This window comes from Eumetopias jubatus, unplaced genomic scaffold (assembly GCF_037043125.1).
Source record: "Eumetopias jubatus isolate StellerSeaLion01/CBP00866 unplaced genomic scaffold, mEumJub1_p1.0 scaffold_6, whole genome shotgun sequence".
In the NCBI taxonomy this organism is placed as follows: Eukaryota; Metazoa; Chordata; class Mammalia; order Carnivora; family Otariidae; genus Eumetopias; species Eumetopias jubatus.
In genome coordinates this window covers 121,507,068-121,531,610 of record NW_028274812.1, presented here as the reverse complement: position 1 = coordinate 121,531,610, position 24,543 = coordinate 121,507,068, and the positions used below count along the sequence as shown (strand labels likewise).

The window sequence follows — 24,543 nt, the reverse complement described above, 5'->3', positions numbered from 1 at the left end:
TTTGAAACATTTTCATCACCTCATAAATACACTTTTATAACACAGATGAAAAATAAACAAAAAAAGTGGTTTGGTAATAAAAGTATACATTTTTGAATACAGAAGACCACTTAACATCACAAATGAGACAACAGACTGTAGGGCTCCAAAGAAAACAGAAGCAACTCTTGGACAATGTTCCTTTTGCTCCGTGCTCCTTTCTATTTTATCATAGTGCTGCCTGTACTGAACGCCACTCTGGGATTACCCTGTCCCATAAGCACAGGCTCTAACTATTTGAGAGTACATAAAGTGCTTAATCGACATTTTTGGATGATAACATTGGACCTCTTATTCTTTAGGACTACCGGTTACTGATGGTTCTGGATGACTGCCTACAACCACGGGCACTGTGGTCATAAGCTGTGAATGCAGTTGTAAGACATGGGATTATCAGCTCATTCACATGCATGTGAACAAGCTGGAAGTTTCATACTAGCTCTCCTTGGGCACAAAATCAAAGGGGCAAAACTTAGCCCTTTGCTGCTCAAACCAGGGTCTGCCAAGCAGCAGCATGGCATTACTTGGGAGCCTAGTGGAAATGCAGACTCCCAGGCCCACTACATATCTACATGATCAGAACCCACATCTGAAAAAGAACCCCAGAAGATTGTGTGCACTGTACACATGGAGCTCTGCAGGGCCTTCAGGGAATGAGCTATGACTGGGTACCAACGGTGCCCGTTCCCCACCATGGCATTTTGATGCCATTTCTAAGCCAGAAAACAACGCACAGCCACTTGCAATCACAAATGCAACACTATCAATGCAACGCTATTAATAAACCAACAGGAAGATTACAAATTAGAATTCACATGGAAAGAAATCAAGAAGAATATACACTGGCCATGGTTATCTTGGGATGTACAGTATGGGGAAGTTTTCACTCTATTTAACATATTTTTATCACATTTGGATTTTTAAAATTTTTATTTTAACTGAAGAGCCTACATTACTTTTATAACCAGGAAAAGAAAAATTAAAAAAAAAACACTATTCATAAAATTCAACTAAATTACATTAATAAGTAAAACAGTCAAACTTTCATTGGTAAAACAGCTAACTATGTTCTTTTTCTCTTTCTGCCAACATCTCCCCTGGCCCCTGGACTCCTGCCCAGTCTTGCTGCCTGCCTCTGCCTACTCTCCTAAGGCCTCAGGTGGCCTTCAGAAGAAGCAAATGTCATTTTTACACAGTGGGAGCAATGAAATGGAAACACCTACCTGATCTTTCTTCTTTGCTGTTGCATGTTCCCTCAGTGGAAGACCCCATCCATCACTGGTAAGACCTTGCTAAGGGAGCAAGTGGATTCCTGGAAGATACTGTCTTCAAAAGGCAAAGTGGCAGCCACATGCTTCCTTAGGAAGAGGAATTAGTGCTCTAGATCTTATATTGATACAGAAGATGTACAGGGGTAACCAGTGCTAAGATGTGGGAAATGCTAGAGTGGCCATGGGAAATAAACTAGTCCAGCAAAGTCAAGCATAATTGCCTCCAAATAAAATTAACAAAAGTATATTGGAAGAAGCACTAGAAAATAATGCCATCAATATAAGCACTCTAGAAAAACATATTTGGAAGGAAAGAACTTCTTTGGTAATGCCTTTCCAGTATCAGAGCACCTGTTATACTGATTTGTGGACTCAAAAGCATGGCCATGCAAGATGAGAGAGAGAGGAAAGAGAAGAAGCAAGGTCTCTAATTCAAAAGGACTTAATTCTCTCTGTTCTGACCTTGAACCCCAAGCCATGTTCTGAGTCACTTCTCAAACAACTTTTGCCTCCCAAGCTGAGAATCTGCTCAGTGGTAGGTAAGTGATTCTGATCTGTTTTGCTGTTATACTTAATCCCACTGTGAAAGTAATTTAATGAATCCTAGAGTTATAAATTATTGTACATAACAATAACTTCTAGAGTTATAAATTAGCTGTTAGTGTGTTCAACCTTTAAGTGAGTACATTTCCAACCTGAGATGGGGGCCAAAATGGGCAGTCCCTACGTGTTCCCTTTTTTTTTTTTTAGATTTTATTTATTTATTTGACAGAGAGAGACACAGCGAGAGAGGGAACACAAGCAGGGGGAGTGGGAGAGGGAGAAGCAGGCTTCCCGCAGAGCAAGGAGCCCGATGCGGGGCTCGATCCCAGGACCCTGGGATCATGACCTGGGCTGAAGGCAGATGCTTAACGACTGAGCCACCCAGATGCCCCTACCTGTTCCCTTTTTTACCAAACATGGGCTCTGACATTTATTGGTGTCAACCTTGGACAAGTTTTTCTGTGCCTCACTTTTCTCACCTTTAATGTGGGAAAATGATAAGAGTACTACCTCAAAGGCTGCTGGAAATACTAAATGAAATAAAATGCTTACAAGAGTGCTCAACTCACATGTAGCAAATGTTATCACTGCCATCACCATTATTATAATCATTGGGACAAGACTGATTAAGTCTCAAGGCTACAGTATGGGCTCCACTCTCCATCACCTCTGAATGTTTCCAAATACGTGCTTACATCAAAGACACCTGAATTCCAGCTCTATTCCACCTCCTAATGCTCACCATTCACCATGCAGCTCTCACAGCAGACCACCAAAGATCACTGTTCAGTAGTTCACCAGGTCAGCCTTATCTAAACAACTGGGGAACCACCACTGGGAACCATGACCATTGTCATCAGCAGACAGAACAAAAGCTCTGAGACCTCAAACATGTCTCTATGTACATCACCAGTACACACATGGGGTGGGAGCTTGTTTCCCACGTTTCTAGAATTTCGTGGACATCTTCAAACAATGAAGGCTTCTTCTGTGAGCTAACATCCATTTTGGGATCTGTCAAGTTATGAGGCAGCAGATAACCCCACTCTCTTGGTCCGGGGTGGAGCTGCTCTTCAAGCTCCCACTCCCACCTTCCCTTCTGGCTTCTGGGCAGAGCCAGCTACAAGTTAAGGCACCTCAACTGAGAGGCTCTCATTAAAAGACCAGGCTCCAGAGTCTGAGTCGGTTTGTGAGTTTTTCTCTAGGTGGAAGAATCACCAGGACCAGGTGTTGGAAAATAGTTTGTGATTCACTGCAAGTTAAAAAAAAAAAAAAAATAAGGGAAGTTGCAGAGTGACATGTAAAGGATCCCCACTGGAAAGAAGGGAGGCAGGGAGGCATGGAGGGAGGGAGGGAAGAGAGACAAAAGAAGAGAAGGGGAGGTGGGAAGGTGGGGGAGGGGAGGAAGGAGACAGGATAAGAGACTATCCAATGATAGGACTGAGACCATGGCCACTAGAACCAAGGCCTGGGTAGCAGTGCCAATCCACACTGTACAAAAATGAAGATCTCTCAGAAAATAATAAATAATAAATTTCCATTAATTTTTCTTTATACATTTTTGTACTGGTTGTTGTGTTGCAGTAGGCACATATTATTTGTAATTGGAAAAGGAAAGAAAATGACTAAATGAGACACCGTGCTAAAGTACATATGACAGCTGGATTCACTTTCCAGGAGCAGTCACAAACCTTTCAGCTTGGTCTTCCACACTTGCTAGCTGATGATGATCAGCACCTCCTGCACAGCATGGCGTGGGTGCTGTCTGAGCATCTAGCTCCCTTCCACAACAGCCTGAAGTAGGTGTGTGGTTCCTATTTCACAGATAGAGAGGGTGAAGAGGGCCTGACAGCGGCTGAGCTGTCACGTGCCAGACACTGAATCGTGTGCATCGGCTACACTGTCTGGTTCATCCTCACCACAACCCCTCTCATGTCCAGGCTGTGGAAAGTCTGAGGGTCACATATGGCACATGGACAGTTGGCGGGGGGGGGGGGGGAAGGGGTGACCAGATTCCAAGGCAGACTGCCTCACAGCTTCTCTTCATGGTAAGACCTGCTCCCCTGTTCCGTTCCTACTCCTCCTGACTCTGAACCACTAAGAACCAAAATGTGCATCCATATCAGACCCCCAGCACATTGCAACAAGTTTCTGGAATGAATGAGTTAATTCACAGGCAACTAGATGGACAGCAACGCTTCCTTCCAGCTTCTTGTCAATTCACTGCACTATTATTCCTTTGCTTTAAATAAGCCTTACACCTAGTAAGTGGTTAATAAATGCTGAATTGATGAGTGAATAAAACATGACCACATACTAATGCCAGAATAACTGAAGACAATAAAAAAAACATTAAGCATCTGAACAAGGAAAGGTAATGGATAGTGTAGAACTCTCTAACAGGCAAAACCCATAGCAAGAATCCAGAAACTGTGAAGGATTCCCATGTCACTGAATACTTTGAAAATAGGTACAGATTTTAGTACAAAGAGTTTTAAAAATGTGCCTTAAAATTGTGCACATGTGAGGGGGGCGGAGCAAGATGGCAGAGGAGTAGGAGACCTGGGTTTCGTCTGGTCTCAGGAATTCAGCTGGCTAGGGATCAAACCATTCTGAACACCCACGAACTCAACGGGAGATAGAATAAAAGAATAGCAACAACTCTCTGAACAGAAAAGCGACGACTTTCTGGAAAGTAGGACATGCGGAGAAGTGAATCCGAGGCAATATTAAGGAGGATAGACGGTGGGGGAGGGGGCCTCCGTAGGCCGCTTCTGGCAAGTGATAGAGCCGCAGAGCACAAAATCGAAACTTTTAGAAGTCGGCTCCGCTGAGGGATGTCACTCCAGTGGCTAAGCGGGGGGTGCAACCCTCACGGGACAGTGCGGTCCCAGGACCCTCGGGGTCACAGAAAGACCCGGGTGCCTGAGTGCAGCAGAGCTCCCAGGTATCGAAGCCGGGAAGCCGGCTGCAGAGATGGAGCCGAGGCGCGGGCTCTCAGCTCGGGGTTGCCATAAACCATGATCCACGGCACAGTGGGGCCACTGCTCCTCCAGCAGGGACCCAACAACCGGCAGATCCGGGGAGACTCCCCTTCCTCCGGGGGGGGGGGGAGGGGCGGGGGCGAGGGACGGCACAGGAGCGCACCGCAGGAATCTGCTGGGTTTGGAGACTCCACACCTGGTCGTGTGCCAGAGATAGAAACACTCGGTCACAGGCTGGGTGAGCACGGACTGCGGCCAGAGACCAGGAGACGGGAGTGATTGACTACTTTTCTCTGGGGGCGCACTGAGGAGCGGGGCCCCGAGTTCTCGGCTCCTCCGGGGCAGAGATTGGGAGGCCGCCGTTTTCACTTTCGTCCTCCATACCTGTACGGAAAGCTTGCAGGGAACAAAAGCTCCGGAGAGCAAAACCGAGCAGATTACTTAGCCCTGACCGGCAAGGGCGGGGCAATTCCGCCTCCGGCAAAGACATTTGGGAACCACGGCAACAGGCCCCTCCCCCAGAAGATCAGCAAGAACAGCCAGCCAAGACCAAGTTTACCGATCAATGAGAACGGGAGAACTCCAGCGCTAAAATACTGCACATAGAATTCATGGCTTTTTTACCATGATTCATTAGGCTTTCAAAGTTAATTTTATTTTAACTTTTTTTTTTAATTTTTCTTTTTCCCTTTTCAACCAACATCTTATCAATCGCTCTTTTTAAAAAAATATTTTTATTTTTCATTTTTAGAGTCATATTCTATCCCTTCATAGTAGTTACCATTATTTTTGGCATATATATATGAGTCGTTTTCTCTTTAAAATTTTGAGATACAGTTTCTTCGAACATATCAAAATATACCCTAAATCTCTAGTGTATGGCTTTTTTCCAGTCTCCTGCCTGACCACATTCTCTCCCCTTTTTTTTCTTTCTTTCTATCCTTTTTTTTAATCCTCTTCTTTATTTTTTCAAACACCTCCCGATCACTTCCTTTTTTAAAATTGTTTTATACTTTTCATCTTTACAATCATATTCCATCCCTTCATCGTATCAATCCTTATTTTGTACATATATGTCTTTCTTTCCTTAAAATTTTAGGAGACACTTTCTTCTCACAGACGAAAATACACCCAAAATCTAGTGTGTGGCACTGATTATGCACCAGCCTGATCATATCTGATCATATTCTGGTTTTTTTGTTTTGTTCTGTTTTTGTTTCTTTTTATCTTTTTCTTTTTTCTCTCTCTTTCTTTTTTCTTTCTTTCCCTTTCTTTTCCCCTGGTTTCAGGTCTTTCTCATTTGTTTACAGCATATTTTCTGGGGATGTTGTTAACCTGTTAGCATTTTGTTCTCTCATTCATCTATTCTCCTCTGGACAAAATGACAAGACGAAAAAAAATCACCTCAACAAAAAGAACGAGGGGTAGAACCATCTGCCAGGGACCTATGCAATATGGACATTACTGCGATGTCGAACCTAGAGTTCAGAATCATGATTTTAAAGATACTAGCTGGGATTGAAAAAAGCATGGAAGTTATTAGAGAAACCCTTTCTGGAGAAATACAAGAACTAAAATCTAACCAAGTCAAAATCAAAAAGGCTATTAATGAGGTGCAATCAAAAAGGGGGCCACTAATGGCTAGAATAAAAGGGAGGCAGAAGAGAAAATCAGCGACATAGAAGACCAAATGATGGAAAATAAAGAAGCTGAAAAAAAGAGAGATAAACAACTACTGGATCACAAGGGCAGAATTCGAGAGATAAGCAATACCATAAGATGAAACAATATTAGAATAATTGGGATCCTAGAAGAAGAAGAAAGAGAGAGAAGGGCAGAAGGTATATTGGAGCAAATTATAACAGAGAACTTCCCTAATGTGGAGAAGGAAACAGGCATCAAAATCCAGGAGGCACAGAGAACCCCTCTCAAAATCAATAAAAATAGGTCAAAACCCCAACATCTAATAGTAAAACTTACGAGTCTCAATGACAAAGAGAAAATCTTGAAAGCAGCTCGGGAGAAGACATATGTAACCTATAATGGTAGAAACATTAGATTTGCAACAGACCTATCCAGAGAGACCTGGCAGGCCAGAAAGGACTGGCATGATATATTCAGAGCACTAAACGAAAAAATATGCACCCAAGAATACTATATCCAGCTACGCTGTCATTGAAAATAGGAGGACAGATAAAAAGCTTCCAGGACAAACAAAAACTAAAGGAATTTACATACATGAAACCAGCCCTACAAGAAATATTGAAAGAGGTCCTCTAAGCAAAGAGAGAGCCTAAGAGCAGCATAGACCAGAAAGGAACACAGACAATATACAGTAACACTCACATTACAGGCAATACAATGGCACTAAATTCATATCTTTCAATAGTTACCCTGAATGTAAATGAGCTAAATGCCCCAATCAAAAGACACAGGCTATCAGATTGGATTAAAAAACAAGACCCATCAATATGCTGTCTACAAGAGACTATTTTTAGACCCAAAGACACCCCACATTGAAAGTGAGGGGGTGGAAAACCATTTACCATGCTAATGGACACCAAAAGAAAGCTGGGGTGGCAATCCTTATATCAGACAAATTAGATTTTAAAACAAAGACTGTAATAAGAGATGAGGAAGGACACTATATCCTACTTACGGGGTCTATCCAACAAGAAGATCTAACAATGGTAAATATCTATGCCCCTAACATGGGAGCAGTCACTTATATAAGGCAATTAATAACAAAAGCAAAGAAACACATTGACAGCAATACAATCATAGTGGGGGACTTTAACACCCCACTGACTGAAATGGACAGATCATCTAAGCAAAAGATCAACAAGGAAATAAAGACTTTAAATGACACACTGGACCAAATGGACTTCACAGACATATTCTGAACATTCCATCCCAAAGCAACGGAATACACATTCTTCTCTAGCGCCCATGGAACATTCTCCAGAATTGATCACATCCTAGGTCACAAATCAGGTCTCAACCGGTACCAAAAGATTGGGATTATTCCCTGCATATTTTCAGACCACAATGCTTTGAAACTAGAACTCAATCACAAAAGGAAAGTCGGAAACAACTCAAATACATGGAGGCTAAAGAGCATCCTACTAAAGAATGAATGGGTCAACCAGGAAATTAAAGAAGAATAAAAAAAAGTCATGCAAACCAATGAAAATGAAACCACAACTGTTCAAAATCTTTGGGATGCAGCAAAGGTAGTCCGGAGAGGAAAGTATATAGCAATACAAGCCTTTCTCAAGAAACAAGAGAGGACTCAAACACACAACCTAACTCTACAACTAAAGGAGCTGGAGAAAAAACAGCAAATGAAGCCTAAACCCACCAGGAGAAGAGAAATAATAAAGATCAGAGCAGAAATCAAAGAAATAGAAACCAAAAGAACAGTAGAACAGATCAACGAAACTAAGAGCTGGTTCTTTGAAAGAATTAACAAGATTGATAAACCCCTGGCCAGACTGATCAAAAAGAAAAGAGAAATGACCCAAATCAACAAAATCATGAATGAAAGAGGAGAGATCACAACCAATGCCAAAGAAATACAAACAATTCTAAGAACATATTATGAGCAACTCTATGCCAGCAAATTAGATAACCTGGAAGAAATAGATGCATTCCGAGAGATGTGTCAACTACCAAAATGGAATCAGGAAGAAACAGAAAACCTGAACAGACCTATAACCATTAAGAAATTGAAGCAGTCACCAAAATCTCCCAACAAACAAAAGCCCAGGGCCAGATGGCTTCCCAGGGGAATTCTACCAAACATTTAAAGAAGAATTAATACCTATTCTGAAACTGTTCCAAAAAATAGAAAAGGAAGGAAAAACTTCCAAACTCATTTTATGAGGCCACCATTACCTTGATCCCCAAACCAAAGACTCCATCAAAAAGGAGAATGACAGACCTTGATGAACATGGATACAAAAATTCTCACCAAAATACTAGCCAATAGGATCCAACAATATATTAAAAGAATTATTCACCAGGACCAAGTGGGATTTATTCCTGGGCTGCAAGGTTGGTTCAACATCCACAAATCAATGAACGTGATACAATATATTAACAAAAGAAAGAACAAGAATCATATGATCCTCTCAATAGATGCAGAAAAAGCATTTGACAAAGTACAGCATCCTTTCTTGATCAAAACTCTTCAGAGTATAGGGATAGAGGGTACATACCTCAATATCATAAAAGCCATCTATGAAAAACCCACCACGAATATCATTGTCAATGGGGAAAAACTGAGAGCTTTCCCCCTAAGGTCAGGAACGCAGCAGGGATGTCCACTATCACCACAGCTATTCAACATAGTATTAGAAGTCCTAGCCTCAGCAATCAGACAACAAAAAGAAATGAAAGGCATCCGAATTAGCAAAGAGGAAGTCAAACTCTCACTCTTTGCTGATGATATGATACTTTATGTGGAAAACCCAAAAGACTCCTCCCCAAAACTGCCAGAACTCATAGAGGAATTCAGTAAAGTGGCAGGCTATAAAATCAATGCACAGAAATCTGGCATTCCTATACACCAACAACAAGACAGAAGAGAGAGAAATCAAGGAGTTGATCCCATTTACAATTGTACCCAAAACCATAAGATTCCTAGGAATAAATCTAACCAAAGAGGCAAAGGATCTGTACTCAGAAAACGATAAAATACTCATGAAGGAAATTGAGGAAGACACAAAGAAATGGAAAAAAGTTCCATGCTCATGGATTGGAAGAACAAACATTGTGAAATTGTCAATAATACCTAGAGCAATCTACACATTCAATGCAATCCCCAACAAAATACCATCCATTTTTTTCAAAGAAATGGAACAAATCATCCTAAAATTTGTATGGAACCAGAAAAGACCCCGAATAGCCAGAGGAATGTTGAAAAAGAAAAGCAAAGCTGGCGGCATCACAATTCCGGACTTCAAGCTCTATTACAAGCTGTCATCATCAAGACAGTATGGTACTGGCCCAAAAACAGACACATAGATCAATGGAACAGAATAGAGAGCCCAGAAATGGATCCTCAACTCTATGGTCAACTAATCTTTGACAAAGCAGGAACGAATGTCCAATGGAAAAAGACCGTCTATTCAACAAATGGTGTTGGGAAAATTGGACAGCCACAGGCAGAAGAATGAAACTGGACCATTTCCTTACACCACACACAAAAATAGACTCTAAATGGTTGAAAGACCTAAATGTGAGATGGGAGTCCATCAAAATCCTAGAGGAGAACACAAGCAGGAACCTCTTCGACCTCCCCCACAGCAACTTCTTCCTAGAAACGTCGCCAAAGGCAAGGGAAGCAAGGGCAAAAATGAACTATTGGGATTTCATCAAGATAAAAAGCTTTTGCACAGCAAAAGAAACAGTCAACAAAACCAAAAGACAACCGACAGAATGGGAGAAAATATTTGCAAATGACATATCAGATAAAGGGCTAGTATCCAAAATCTATAAAGAACTTATCAAACTCAACACCCAAAGAACAAATAATCCAATCAAGAAATGGGCAGAAGACATGAACAGACATTTTCCCAAAGAAGACATCCAAATGGCCAACAGACACATGAAAAAGCGCTCAACATTGCTCGGCATCAGGGATATCCAAATCAAAACCACAATGAGATACCACCTCATACCAGTCAGAATGGCTAAAATTAACAAGTCAGGAAATGACAGATGTTGGCGGGGATGTGGAGAAAGGGGAACCCTCCTACACTGTTGGTGGGAATGCAAGCTGGTGCAACCACTCTGGAAAACAGTATGGAGGTTCCTCAAAAAGTTGAAAATAGAGCTACCATCTGATCCAGCAATTGCACTACTGGGTATTTACCCCAAAGATACAAATGTAGAAACCCGAAGGGGTACGTGTACCCGATGTTTATAGCAGCAATGTCCACAGTAGCCAAACTATGGAAAGAGCCAAGATGTCCATAGACAGATGCATGGATAAAGAAGAGGTGGTATATATACAAATGGAATATTATGCAGCCATCAAAAGGAATGAGATCTTGCCCTTTGCAATGACGTGGATGGAACTGGAGGGTGTTATGCTGAGTGAAATAAATCAATCAGAGAAAGACATGTATCATATGACCTCACTGATATGAGGAATTCTTAATCTCAGGAAACAAACTGAGGGTTGCTGGAGTGGGGGTGGGGTCGGGGGGATGGGGTGGCTGGGTGATAGACATTGGGGAGGGTATGTGCTATGGTGAGCACTGTGAATTGTGCAAGCCTCTTGAATCACAGATGTGTACCTCTGAAACAAATAATGCAATATATGTTAAGAAAAAAAAAAGAAGATAACAGGAGGAGAAGAATGAAGGGGGTAAATCGGAGGGGGAGACGAACCATGAGAGAGGATGGACCCTGAAAAACAAACTGAGGGTTCTAGAGGGGAGTGGGGTGGGGGGATGGGTTAGCCTGGTGATGGGTATTAAAGAGGGCACGTTCTGCGTGGAGCACTGGGTGTTATGCACAAACAATGAATCATGGAACACTACATCAAAACTAATGATGCAATGTATGGTGATTAACATAAGAATAAAAAAATTTTAAGGAAAAAAAATCGTGCACATGTGACCTTCTACAAGAAAGTAACCTACTATGAATAAGGATAAAACTCTCATAAACTGTTGGCAGAAGTACTGAATTTGGTTGGTATGCATTACTTTTAATTTGTAAACACTTTCACGTAGCAATTCTGCTTCTAGGAATTTATCCTAAACTCTGTTCTCAAACATAAAGACCTTCTCCTATCTTAATGAAAGCAGTTAATAACTCCCTAGGTAACCCCAAAACATAGTTGTTCCTTAATGTAGTCCAGTACTACCGCCTACCTACCACAAAGCACTTGCTTTTTCAGAACTACAAAGCTTACTAATTTAAGAACTCTAGTACTATTTTTAAAATGTTCTAGTAGTAATTAGCAGCTGTCAGCTCCCTATGCTCAATTCTCTCTGAGGCCAATTAACAGCACTAGGAGCCAAAGGCGGTTGGGGGAAGAGAAAAGGAGGAAATAAACATTATGCAGAGAAATCAAAAAGATCAGCATCATGCATTTTCTCATTCAATGTGGTTTCTCCTGGTGCATTTTTGTTAATCAGTGGGTATTAGAACCTAAAATTTTCTGGGCTGTTCCTACGTATGTCTTACTAGTTTCTCATATACTATTTTAGCACACTTTACAAATGTATCCCTTTTTTGAGGGTTCTGAGGAGTAAACATAGCATGCTATAGTATTTGTGTTTTTTGTTTTTTGTTTTGTTTTGTTTTTTTGTTTTTTTTTTACCAGTTCAGATTCTTTGGAGGAAGAAAACCTGATACAGATTCACAGCAATATAGACATATAGTGGTGGGATCTGAATGATCTATAAATGATTTGTAGATATAGTCATCATCTGCTTATGAAAAATAGATGCTCCCTTATGTGTATTTTTAGCAATTATCTTAATGGTTAATTTCCTATGACATTAAAGTAATTTAAAATATATTGGGAGGGAGGAGCAAGATGGCAGAGGAGTAGGCCTAATTTTCATCTGGTCCCAGGAATTCAGCTAGATAGGGATCAAAACATTCTGAACACCTACGAACTCAACAGGAGATCAAAGAAAAGAATAGCAGCAACTCTCTGAACAGAAAAGAGACCACATTCTGGAAGGTAGGACATGCGGAGAAGTGAATCCGAGGCAATATTCAGGAAGATGGATGGCAGGGGAGGGGGCCTCTGTCACCCGCTTCTGGCAAGTGATACAGCAGCAGAGCACAAAATCAGAACTTAGAAGTCGGCTCTAGGGTGCCTGGGTGGCTCAGTTGTTAAGCGTCTGCCTTCAGCTCAGGTCATAATCCCAGCATCCTGGGATCAAGCCCCGCATCAGGCTCCTGCTCAGCAGGAAGGCTGCTTCTTCCTCTCCCACTCCCCCTGCTTGTGTTCCCTCTCTCGCTGTCTCTCTGTCAAATAAATAACTAAAATCTTTAAAAAAAAGAAAAGAAGTCGGCTCCACAGAGGGATGTCATTCCAGTGGCTAAGCAGGGGGTAGAACCCTCATTGGGACAGTGTGGTCTCAGGACCCTCAGGGTCACAGAAAGACTGAGGGATGCCTGAGTGCGGCAGAGCTCCCACATATCAAAGGAGGGAAGCCAGCTGCAAAGATGGAGCTGAGTAGCAGGCTCTCAGCTTGGGGTTGCCATAAACTGATCCACAGCACAGTCAGGCCACTGCTCTTTGAGCAGGGACCCAACAAATGGCAGACCCAGGGAGACTCCCCTTCCTCCCCCAGGAGGAGTGGTGCGGGAGGGCACCACAGGGATCTGTTGGGTTTGGATACTCCACATGGGGTCATGAGCCAGAGCTAAAAACGCTCGGTCACAGGCCAGGTGAGCACGGAGTGCAGCCGGAGACCGGGGAGATGGGAGTGACTGACTGCTTTTCTCTGGGGCTCACTGAGGAGTGGGGCCCCGAGTTCTCGGGTCCACCAGGGCAGAGGTTGGGAGGCCACCATTTTCACTCCCATCCTCCAAAGCTGTACCAAAAGCTGTCTTTTTCTCTTTCTTTTTCTTTCGTTTTCTTCTTTTTTTTTTTCTTTCCCTTCTCTTCCCCCAGTTTCAGGTCTTTTCTGATTTGTTTAGCATATATCCTTGTGGGGTCGTTGTTACCCTGTTAGCATTTTGCCCTCTCATTCATCTATTCTCCTCTGGACAAAATGACAAGATGGAAAAAAATCACCTCAAAAAAAAGAACAAGAGGCAGTACCGACTGCCAGGGACCTATAAATATGGACATTAGTAAGATGTTGGAACTAGAGTTCAGAATGATGATTTTAAAGATGCTAGCTGGGCTTGGAAAAAGCATGGAAGATATTAGAGAAACCCTCTCTGTAGAAATAAAATAACTAAAATATAACCAAGTAGAAATCAAAAGGCTATTAATGAGGTGCAATCAAAACTGGAGGCTCTAGGGCGCCTGGGTGGCTCAGTTGGTTGGACAACTGCCTTCGGCTCAGGTCATGATCCTAGAGTCCCAGGACCAAGTCCCACATCGGGCTCCCTGTTCACCAGAGAGTCTGCTTCTCCCTCTGACCCTCCCCCCTCTCATGCTCTCTCTATCTCATTCTCTCGTTCAAATAAATAAATAAATAAATAAATAAATAAAATTCATTAAAAAATGGAAGCTCTAACTGCTAGGATAAATGAGTCAGAAGAGACAATTAGTGATATAGAAAACCAAACGGTGGAAAATAAAGAAGCTGAGAAAAAGAGAGATAAACAACTACTGGTTCCCAAGGGCAGAATTCGAGAGATAAGCGATACCATAAGACGAAACAACATTAGAATAATCGGGATCCCAGAAGAAGAAGAGAGAGAGGGACAGAAGGTATATTGGAGCAAATTACAGCAGAGAACTTCCCTAATTTGGGGAAGGAAACAGGCATCAAAATCCAGGAGGCACAGAGAACCCCCCCTCAAAATCGATAAAAATAGGTCAACACCCCGACATCTTATAGTAAAACTTACGAGTCTCAGAGACAAAGAGAAGATCCTGAAAGCAGCTCGGGACAAGAGATCTGTAAACTACAATGGTAGAAACATTAAATTGGCAACAGACCTATCCACAGAGACCTGGCAGGCCAGAAAGGATTGGCATGATATGTTCAGAGCACTAAATGAGAAAAATATGCAGCCAAGAATACTATATCCACCTAGGCTGTCATTGAAAATAGGAGAGATAAAAACCTTCCAGGACAAACAAAAACTAAAGGAATGTGCAAACACAAAACCAGCCCTACAAGAAATATTGAAGGGAGTCCTCTAAGCCAAGAGAGAGCCCAAAAGTAACATAGACCAGAATGGAACACAGACAATTTACAGTAACAGTCACCTTACAGGCAATACAGTGGCACTAAATTCATATCTTTCAATAGTTACCCTGAATGTAAATGGGCTCAATATCCCAATCAAAAGACACGGAGTATCATATTGGATAAAAAAACAAGACCCATCAATATGCTGTCTGCAAGAGACTCATTTTAGACCCAAAGACACCTCCACATTGAAAGTGAGGGGGTGGAAAACCATTTACCATGCTAATGGATACCAAAAGAAAGCTGGGTGGCAATCCTTATATCAGACAAATTAGATTTCAAACCAAAGACTGTAATAAGAGATGAGGAAGGACACTATATCCTACTTAAAGGGTCTACCCAACAAGATCTAAGAATTGTAAATATCTATGCCCCTAACATGGCAGCAGCCAATTATATAAGGCAATTAATAATAAAAGCAAAGAAACACATCAACAACAATACAATAATAGTAGGGGACTTTAACACCCCCCTGACTGAAATGGACAGATCATCTAAGCAAAAGATCAACAAGGAAATAAAGACTTTAAATGACACACTGGACCAAATGGACTTCACAGATATATTCAGAACATTCCATCCCAAAGCAACGGAATACACATTCTTCTCTAGTGCCCATGGAACATTCTCCAGAACTGATCACATCCTACGTCACAAATCAGGTCTCAGCTAGTACCAAAAGACTGGGATCATTCCCTGTGTATTTTCGGACCACAATGCTTTGAAACTAGAACTCCATCACAAGAGGAAAGTCGGAAAGAACTCAAATGCATGGAGGCTAAAGAGTATCCTACTAAAGAATGAATGGGTCAACCAGGAAATTAGAGAAGAATTTAAAAAATTCATGCAAACCAATGAAAATGAAACCACAACTGTTCAAAATCTTTGGGATGCAGCAAAGGTAGTCCGGAGAGGAAAGTATATAGCAATACAAGCCTTTCTCAAGAAACAAGAGAGGGCTCAAATACACAACATAACCCTACAACTAAAGGAGCTGGAGAAAGAACAGCAAATGAAGCCTAAACCCACCAGGAGAAGAGAAATAATAAAGATCAGAGTAGAAATCAATGAAATAGAAACCAAAAGAATGGTAGAACAGATCAACGAAACTAGGAGCTGGTTCTTTGAAAGAATTAACAAGATTGATAAATCCCTGGCCAGACTGATCAAAAAGAAAAGAGAAATGACCCAAATCAACAAAATCATGAATGAAAGAGGAGAGATCACAACCAATGCCAAAGAAATACAAACAATTCTAAGAACATATTATGAGCAACTATATGCCAGCAAATTAGATTATCTGGAAGAAATGGATGCATTCCTAGAGATGTATGAACTACCAAAATCGAACCAGGAAGAAAGAGAAAACCTGAACAGACCTATAACCACTAAGGAAATTGAAGCAGTCATCAAAAATCTCCCAACAAACAAAAGCCCAGGGCCAGATGGCTTCCCAGGGGAATTCTACCAAACATTTAAAGAAGAATTAATACCTATCCTTCTGAAACTGTTCCAAAAAATAGAAATGGAAGGAAAACTTCCAAACTTGTTTTATGGGGTCACCATTACCTTGATCCCCAAACCAGACAAAGACCCCATCAAAAAGGAGAATTACAGACCAACATCCTTGATGAACATGGATGCAAAAATTCTCACCAAAATACTAGCCAATAGGATCCAACAACATTAAAAAGATTATTCACCATGACCAAGTAGGATTGATCCCTGGGCTGCAAGACTGATTCAACATCTACAAATCAATCAATGTGATACAATATATTAGTAAAAGAAAGACCAAGAACCACAGGATCCTCTCAATAGATGCAGAAAAAGCATTTGACAAAGTACAGCATCCTTTCTTGAGCAAAACTCTTCAGATTACAGGGACAGAGGGTACATACCTCAATATCATAAAAGCCATCTATGAAAAACCCACAGTGAATATCATTCTCAATGGGGAAAAACTGAGAGCTTTCCCCCTAAGGTCAGGAACGCGGCAGGGACGTCCACTATCACCACAGCTATTCAACATAGTATTAGAAGTCCTAGCCACAGCAATCAGACAACAAAAAGAAATAAAAGGCATCCGAATCGGCAAAGGTGAAGTCAAACTCTCACTCCTTGCAGATAATATGATACTTTATGTGGAAAACCCGATACTTTATGTGGAAAACCCAAGAGACTCCACCCCAAAACTGCTAGAACTCATACAGGAATTCAATAATGTGGCAGGATATAAAATCAATGCACAGAAATCAGTGGCATTCCTATACACCAACACCAAGACAGAAGAAAGAGAAATTAAAGAGTTGATCCCATTTACAATTGCATCCAAAACCATAAGATTCCTAGGAATAAATCTAACCAAAGAGGCAAAGAATCTGTACTCAGAAAACTATAAAATACTCATGAAAGAAATTGAGCAAGACACAAAGAAATGGAAAAACATTCCGCGCTCATGGACTGGAAGAACAAATATTGTGAAGATGTCAGTGCTACCTAGAGCAATCTACACATTTAATGCAATCCCTATCAAAATACCATCCACTTTTTTCAAAGAAATGGGCCAAATAAATCCTAAAATTTGTATGGAACCAGAAAAGACCCCGAATACCCAGAGGAATGTTGAAAAAGAAAAGCAAAGCTGGCGGCATCACAATTCCGGACTTCAAGCTCTATTACAAAGCTGTCATCATCAAGACAGTATGGTACTGGCACAAAAACAGACACATAGATCAATGGAACCGAATAGAGAGCCCAGAAATGGACCCTCAACTCTATGGTCAACTAATCTTCGACAAAGCAGGAACGAATGTCCAATGGAAAAAAGACAGTCTCTTCAACAAATGGTGTTGGGAAAATTGGACAGCCACATGCAGAAGAATGAAACTGGACCATTTCCTTACACCACACGCAAAAATAGATTCAAAATGGTTGAAAGACCTAAATGTGAGATAGGAGTCCATCAAAATCCTAGAGGAGAACACAGGCAGCAACGTCTTCGACCTCAGGTGCAGCAACTTATTCCTAGAAACGTCACCAAAGGCCCTTGGAAGCCAGGGCAAAAATGAACTACTGGGATTTCATCAAGATAAAAAGCTTTTGCACAGCAAAAGAAACAGTCCACAAAACCAAAAGACAACCGACAGAATGGGAGAAGATATTTGCAAATGACATTATCAGATAAAGGGCTAGTATCCAAAATCTATAAAGAACTTATCAAACTCAACACCCAAAGAACAAATGATCCAATCAAGAAATGGGCAGAAGACATAAACAGACATTTTCCCAAAGAAGACATCCAAATGGCCAACAGACACATTAAAAAGCACTCAACATCGCTCGGCATCAGGGAAATCCAAATCAACCTCAATGAGATACCACCTCATACCAGTCAGAATGGGTAAAATTAACAAGTCAGGAAACAACAGATGTTGGCAGGGATGCGGAGAAAGGGGAACCATCCTACACTGTTGGTGGGAATGCAAGCTGGTGCAGCCACTCTGAAAAACAATATGGAGGTTCCTCAAAAAGTTGAAAATAGAGCTCTCCTATGATCCAGCAATTACAGTACTGGGTATTTACCCCATAGATACAAATGTAGTGATCCGAAGGGGTACGTGTACCCCGATGTTTATAGCAGCAATGTCCACAGTAGCCAAACTATGGAAAGAGCCACGACGTCCATCGACAGATGAATGGAAAAGAAGATGTGGTGTATATATATACAATGGACTATTATGCAGCCTTCAAAAGGAATGAACTCTTGCCATTTGCAATGATGTGGATGGAACTGGAGGGTATTATGCTGAGCGAAATAAGTCAATCAGAGAAAGACATGTGTCATATGATCTTACTGATATGAGGAATTCTTAATCTCAGGAAACAAACTGAGGGTTGCTGGAGTGGAGGGGGGTGGTAGGGATGGGGTGGCTGGGTGATGGACATTGGGGAGGGTATGTGCTATGGTGAGTGCTGTGAATTGTGTAAGACTGTTGAATCACAGACCTGTACCTCTGAAACAAATAATACATTATATGTTAAAAAAAGAAGAAGATAGTAGCAAGGGAAGCATGAAGGGGGGGAAATTGGACGGGGAGACAAACCATGAGAGACTATGGACTCTGAGAAACAAACTGAGGGTTCTAGAGGGGAGGAGGGTGGGGGGATGGGTTAGCCTGGTGATGGGTATTAAAAATGAATCATGGAACACTACATCAAAAACTAATGATGTAATGTATGGTGATTAACATAACATAATAAAATAAAATAAAATAACAAAAAAAAATAAAGTAAAATATATTGGGGAAAAAAAAGAGATTTTTTTTACAGTCAATTTGAACCTGAACTCAAATTTAAGGAGCAACCGACAAACAGATAGGAATGTGTTCTTGCTTTTCTAGGAGGGAGGAAGTTCAGATGCCTATGAGTCTAGGAGGGAGGAACTTCAGATGCCTATGAGGAGGGTTGGCTCTCTCCAGTCTTGCAAGTTTCCTAAGTCTACTGCATCCTATTAAGTATGCACATATCCACTGGTTGAGCGGTTGGGCACAAGTATGAGGGCCCAGCAAGGGGCCTGGACAAAAGTGGTGGCCATGTCCAGATCAGACTGGGTGTAAACTGAGTCGATACCTTGACTCAATCATGCTTGATTCCACCTTTGGTGGAAGCAGCCCAAAATGTCCATCAGCAGATGAAAGGAAAAATAAAAATAAAAATAATATGTATACATATAGCCTTAAAGAGGAAATAAATTCTGACACATACTACCACATGAATCCATATTATGATCAGTCAAATAAGCCAGACACCAAAGGACAAACACTGCATGAAAGACTCCACTCATGTGAAGTACCTAAAGCAGTCAAATCCACAGAAACAGAAAGTGGAATGGTGTTTTCTAGGCACTGGGGGAGAGGGACTAGTTAGTGTTTAATGGGCACAGAGTTTCAGTTTGGATGACGAAAGAGTTCCAGAGATGGATTTGCACAGCAATGTACTTAATGCGACCTCAAGTGTTCGCTTAAAAATGGCATAAGTGGCACATTTTATATTATGCATATTTCACCACATTAATAAGAAAAGGTAACTCACCTTTGAAGTTGCCGATGTATAGGCCAGGCAGGATCTAGGGGAGAGACACAGATCAGATGTCAGTGTTACAGACCTGACGCTGACAGTGTTTTGCACACAAAGGCTGGGCCCTCACCAGAGCACTGGGAGCACATCCCAGGCCTGTTGCCTGCCACACCCACTTCCCAGCACCTTCCCAGATAGCTAGCACAGATGACCCGACATCCTTGTCTCCAGGGCTCTGGCCTGCCTATGGCCACTAGAAAGCCTGATCAAATAGCCTGTGAATGGCTGCACGATGGTGTCCCCATCAGCTCATGGGCCTTTAAAGACCAGAATTCCCCCAACAGATCTACATGCAAGCCCTTCGGTGGTCCTTGGCATTCTGAGAGTCTAGTCCCAAACCCAAGGGCCTCCAGCCTTCCACATCTCCTGCCTACCCTTCCCCCTTGACTCCTCCTTTTCTCACAACAATGTGAACATCCCCCACTTATCTCAGAACTCCAGTAAACCTCCCTTTGCTGAGGCCTTTGTGCATACTGTTCCCATGTCCAGCAGCTATTTTCCTACTCTCCTCATCCTTCAGATTCTAGCTCTGACTCATACCCTGGAGGGGCCTGTCCTGAGCCCAGAATCTGGGGTAGATGCTAGCTTCAGCATCCACAGTCCTCAGTACTCCCCGTGTAGTGATATATCACAGGGGTATTGCTAGGTGAAGGTCTGTCTCCTCTGCCAGAATGGAAAGCTCTTTGGACAGCAAACACATCCTGTCACTCACTGCTGCATACCCAGCTCCTGGCCCAGGGCTTCACTCATGATTACTACTCAATAAAGAGTTACTAAATGAATGAATGAACTGTCCAAACGTGCAAGTTAGTAAGAACATATAGTTGCTCCAAAATGTCTACTTTACTAAGGCAGTGATTCTCAAACAAGACAATCCATCAGAATCACCAGAATCTGTTAAAAATTCAGATTTCTGAACAAGCCCCAGCCCCAGCCCCTATATAGAATGATTCAGTAGAAAGATCTGAGATAAGAACCAGGGACTGGGTTTTTCACAAGCAACCCCCCACTTTGCAAAATACAAAGCTAATTCTTGTCCTGCCACTACTTTGTATGAAGAGTCTTAAATCTTTGCTTTGGGAGTTACATCACCTGACATGATTTCCAAGTGCATAGAGCATACTGGCCACTGCAGACCCCTGGTGCCCTGGCGACACCCTCCTGTCAGTACTACCATCTCACATCCCACTCAGCTTCATCTGCTTCACACTCCCTATTTTTTATCCATTCCCACCAAGAAAGCTGAAAGTGGCATGTAGTAACATTCTTCATGTGTGCAGATTTCTTTGAGCATCTTCCTGACAACCAGCTGCCTTGCTAAAAATTGATGGCATCTGTTCAAGTCACTGCAGGGGGAATGCGTTGTGGCACTGTGAAGGCAGTCTGCTGGAGCTCAGTAATACTAGGTCTAGGGCTAGCTTCTGTGCTGGGGTGGGGAGGTTGCCAAGCTGAGGGACAACAGAACATAGAGACCAAACGGGGACACTTGTGAGAAGGAAAAGAGACTCCCTTAATAATTACAGTTGACCCTTGAACAATGAGGGGGTGGGGCATCAACTCCCCACACAGCTGAGAATCCATGAATAACTTCTGACTTCCCAAAAACTTAACTACTAATCGCCTACTGTTGACCGGGAGCCTTACCAATAAATAGTCTATTAACGCATATTTTGCATGCTATACATATTATATACTATATTCTTACAATTAAGTAAGCTAAAGGAAAGAAACTTTTATTAAGAAAATAATAAGGAAAAGGAAATACATTTAGAGTACTGTAACAAAGTCCTTGCATAAGTGGACCCGCGTAGTTCAAACCTGTGTTGTTCAAAGGTCATCTGTCCTTCAGGACAGCAGGCAAGGCCCAAAAGTGAGCAGGGTATGGAAATGTGTGATCACCCTGGCTCACTGAATACTCAGGGAGGCAAAATTAGTTTGGAGTGCCCCATGGGATTGAGAAGTCAGTTATATCCATGGCTGAAGTCATAGCACTGAGGTAAGCCGGGTTAGCTCTGTAACTAGGAACATGTGAAACAGTATCTCAGAGGAAAACACCAGCATCCACTGCCCAGGAGCAAAAACATTTGACAGGTCTTTCTTGAAACAGAATCAGTCTTTGGGATTCTCCTGGGAGGAAGGGTGGAGTAAATACTATATCGTTCCTGTTTTAAAATATAAGAACAATACAAGTTCATCGCGTAGATGGATCAAACTGATATCCTCTGGCAGCTCTTGGCTGCATTGAGCTTTTTCATGTGCAATCTCCCATTCTCCAGGGTCTCTCCTATCTTTATCAGGAGGCAACATTAGATACTAAAGGGCATAGTCATCACGTGGCTCTCTTGGCTGACAGTTACAGCGACTTCCTCCTTAATCAAACTTGATTCAGGCTCCTTTGAGCCTTCTTCTTGACTAGGCCTCATCTGTGGCCTGCCAGTTTTAGCAAAGAATCCTGCTAAGCCCGTTTATCAAGAATCCTCCCATTCTTGATATCCAATCAAGCTCATCTTCCTCTACCCTTGATATCTAATCAAGTTCTTTTCAGTAATTTTCCCTCTTTCCCTCACCTTGCCTATTGGCTATAAATCCCCACTTGCTCCTGTTGTATTGGGAGTTGAGTTTCTCACTTGCACTAGTATCTCCTCCTATTGCAATAGTGTCAAATAAAGGCTTCCTCGCTATTTTTAGTAAGAATAATTTTTCTTTTATAACATTGACCACAAATGGCTCCAGATTCGTATAACTGACAGTTATAATGAACCCCAAAATCACAGAACGTGTAACAGTAGATGAATGGTTTACTGATTCCTGTCACAGGTGGACTTCATGCTGGGCACTCAGGATACAGGTGTGATGGAGAGAGAGGGCCCTGCCAAAGGCCTACTACTTCCCTTGTGGAGCTTCTTGCCTAGGGAAGGAGGAGGTGACTTAACCACTCTGGGATCCCCAAGGATTTGCAGAAGGCAGCCACACTTAAGGGACCTACAATTCAAGAGCAGTGGGTCAGGAAAGAGGGAAGGACAGGCAGAGGAGCAATGGAAACCACGAGGGCAGAGAAAGAAGGCCAATCTCTACCAGGAGAGAGCATGAGGGAGGCAGAGACACAGCAGGGAAGAACAGGAGGAGGCTGTGGTCCAGGCTGTGGACGAGGCTGAATGCAGCAGACACAGGCAGCCATGGAAGGCTTTCAGGGCTCTATCTAAATTAAGTAACACTAAGATGATTAAGATGTGTGGGGCCATTAGAAAGATATTTTCATATGTTTTTATTTAATATATCTTGGAAGTGTCATGATAAAAATAGAGGAAAGGTAAATTTGTGTATGCAGCCAATGTCTTCATTATCATATTACCTACATAAGGGGAACACTGGGGACTGGTGGGAAGGGTCCAAGGAGGGCCACTTCTCTATTTCTCTTTGCACTTTTCTATATGGTTTGGATGTTCCAATTGTGTGCATGCATTACTTCAATTTACTTTTTTTCAAGTTAAGAGGGGTTATTTAGGGAAAAGATTATGGCCCAGTTTTTCTTTTCCTTTTTGCACTTCTACTATTTTCTCTACCAAAATAAAATAATAGATTTCATATTATTTTTTAAATAAAATAAAGCAAGGACATGAGATTAGATCACCTCTGTGCCCTCCTGCTCTACAACCATGGTTTTATGATTCCTAAATCCATCCTTTAGAAGCCAACTCCAGTCAGGGCTATCTAAAACAGAACATTATCTTCCCACCCCCATTATCAATTCCTCAAGTTTCCTGATGATGTCACCTTCTCCCAGTCCCCCAGAATGAAAACCTGGACCCCACTCCCACCATGGCACTTCCCCACCCCCGCACCCTCCCTAGTGCTTCTCTCTGCCCAGTGAGTTACAAAGTCCTAGCACAGTCCTGACTCCTTGGCCCATAGACAGAGCCTCAGTTCATGCATGGGCTAGAGCAGTCTCCACTGAACTAACTTCACTGCCCCAACCAATTAGTTTTCTAATGTCATATTCTCACTGGGTCATTTTCTAGATGATGTTGAGTGGCAAACACTTTCCCAAGAAAAATGAAAGCCAAAACTGAAATTCAACTGAAAATTTCAACGTGGCTTCCACAGGATGGCTCCAACTTACCCCTGAAGGACTTCCCCCATTTCTCTCCAATCTGCAGCCAAGCCAAGTAACCCCCAGTTTCCCAATACCCCTTACTGGTCCTACCTTGCAGTATCACATTTCTTTGCTCTCGTCGCCCTTGGCTATACTAAAAAATTATAAACCCTGCCAGGCTGGGGGAGCAAGATGGTGGAGGAGTAGGAGACCTGGATTTCGTCTGGTCCCAGGAATTCAGCTGGATGGGGATCAAACCATTCTGAATACCTACGAACTCAATGGGAGATAGAATAGCAACAACTCTCTGAACAGAAAAGCGACTGCTTTCTGTAAAGTAGGATGTGCGGAAAAGTGAATCCGAGGTGATATTTGGGAGGATAGATGGCGGGGAGGGGGCCTCTGTCAGCCATTACCGGCAAGTGATACAGCAGCGGAGCACAAAATCGGAACTTTTAGAAGTCGGCTCTACTGAAGGACATCGCCCAAGTGACTAAGGGGGGGGCGGAACCCTCACTGGGACAGTGTGGTCTCAAGAACCTCAGGGTCACAAGAAGACCGGGGGT

The 24,543-nt window shown here is 42.3% G+C and overlaps 1 protein-coding gene across 4 annotated transcripts in view; it reads right to left on the bottom strand.

Annotated features, from left to right (window-relative positions):
* The window catches only part of DUSP22 (dual specificity phosphatase 22), an 87,782-nt gene that overhangs the window by 47,211 nt on the left and 16,028 nt on the right, over nt 1–24,543 (bottom strand). For 3 of the 4 annotated variants that reach the window (XM_088024096.1, XM_088024099.1, XM_088024097.1), the window contains exon 2: nt 19,840–19,873. In XM_088024096.1, the coding sequence (XP_087880222.1) occupies nt 19,840–19,873 (34 nt within the window). Of the gene's footprint in view, nt 1–1,262; nt 1,383–19,839; nt 19,874–24,543 lie in introns of those variants that run through there. The other variant, XM_028091111.2, reaches the window with a different exon arrangement.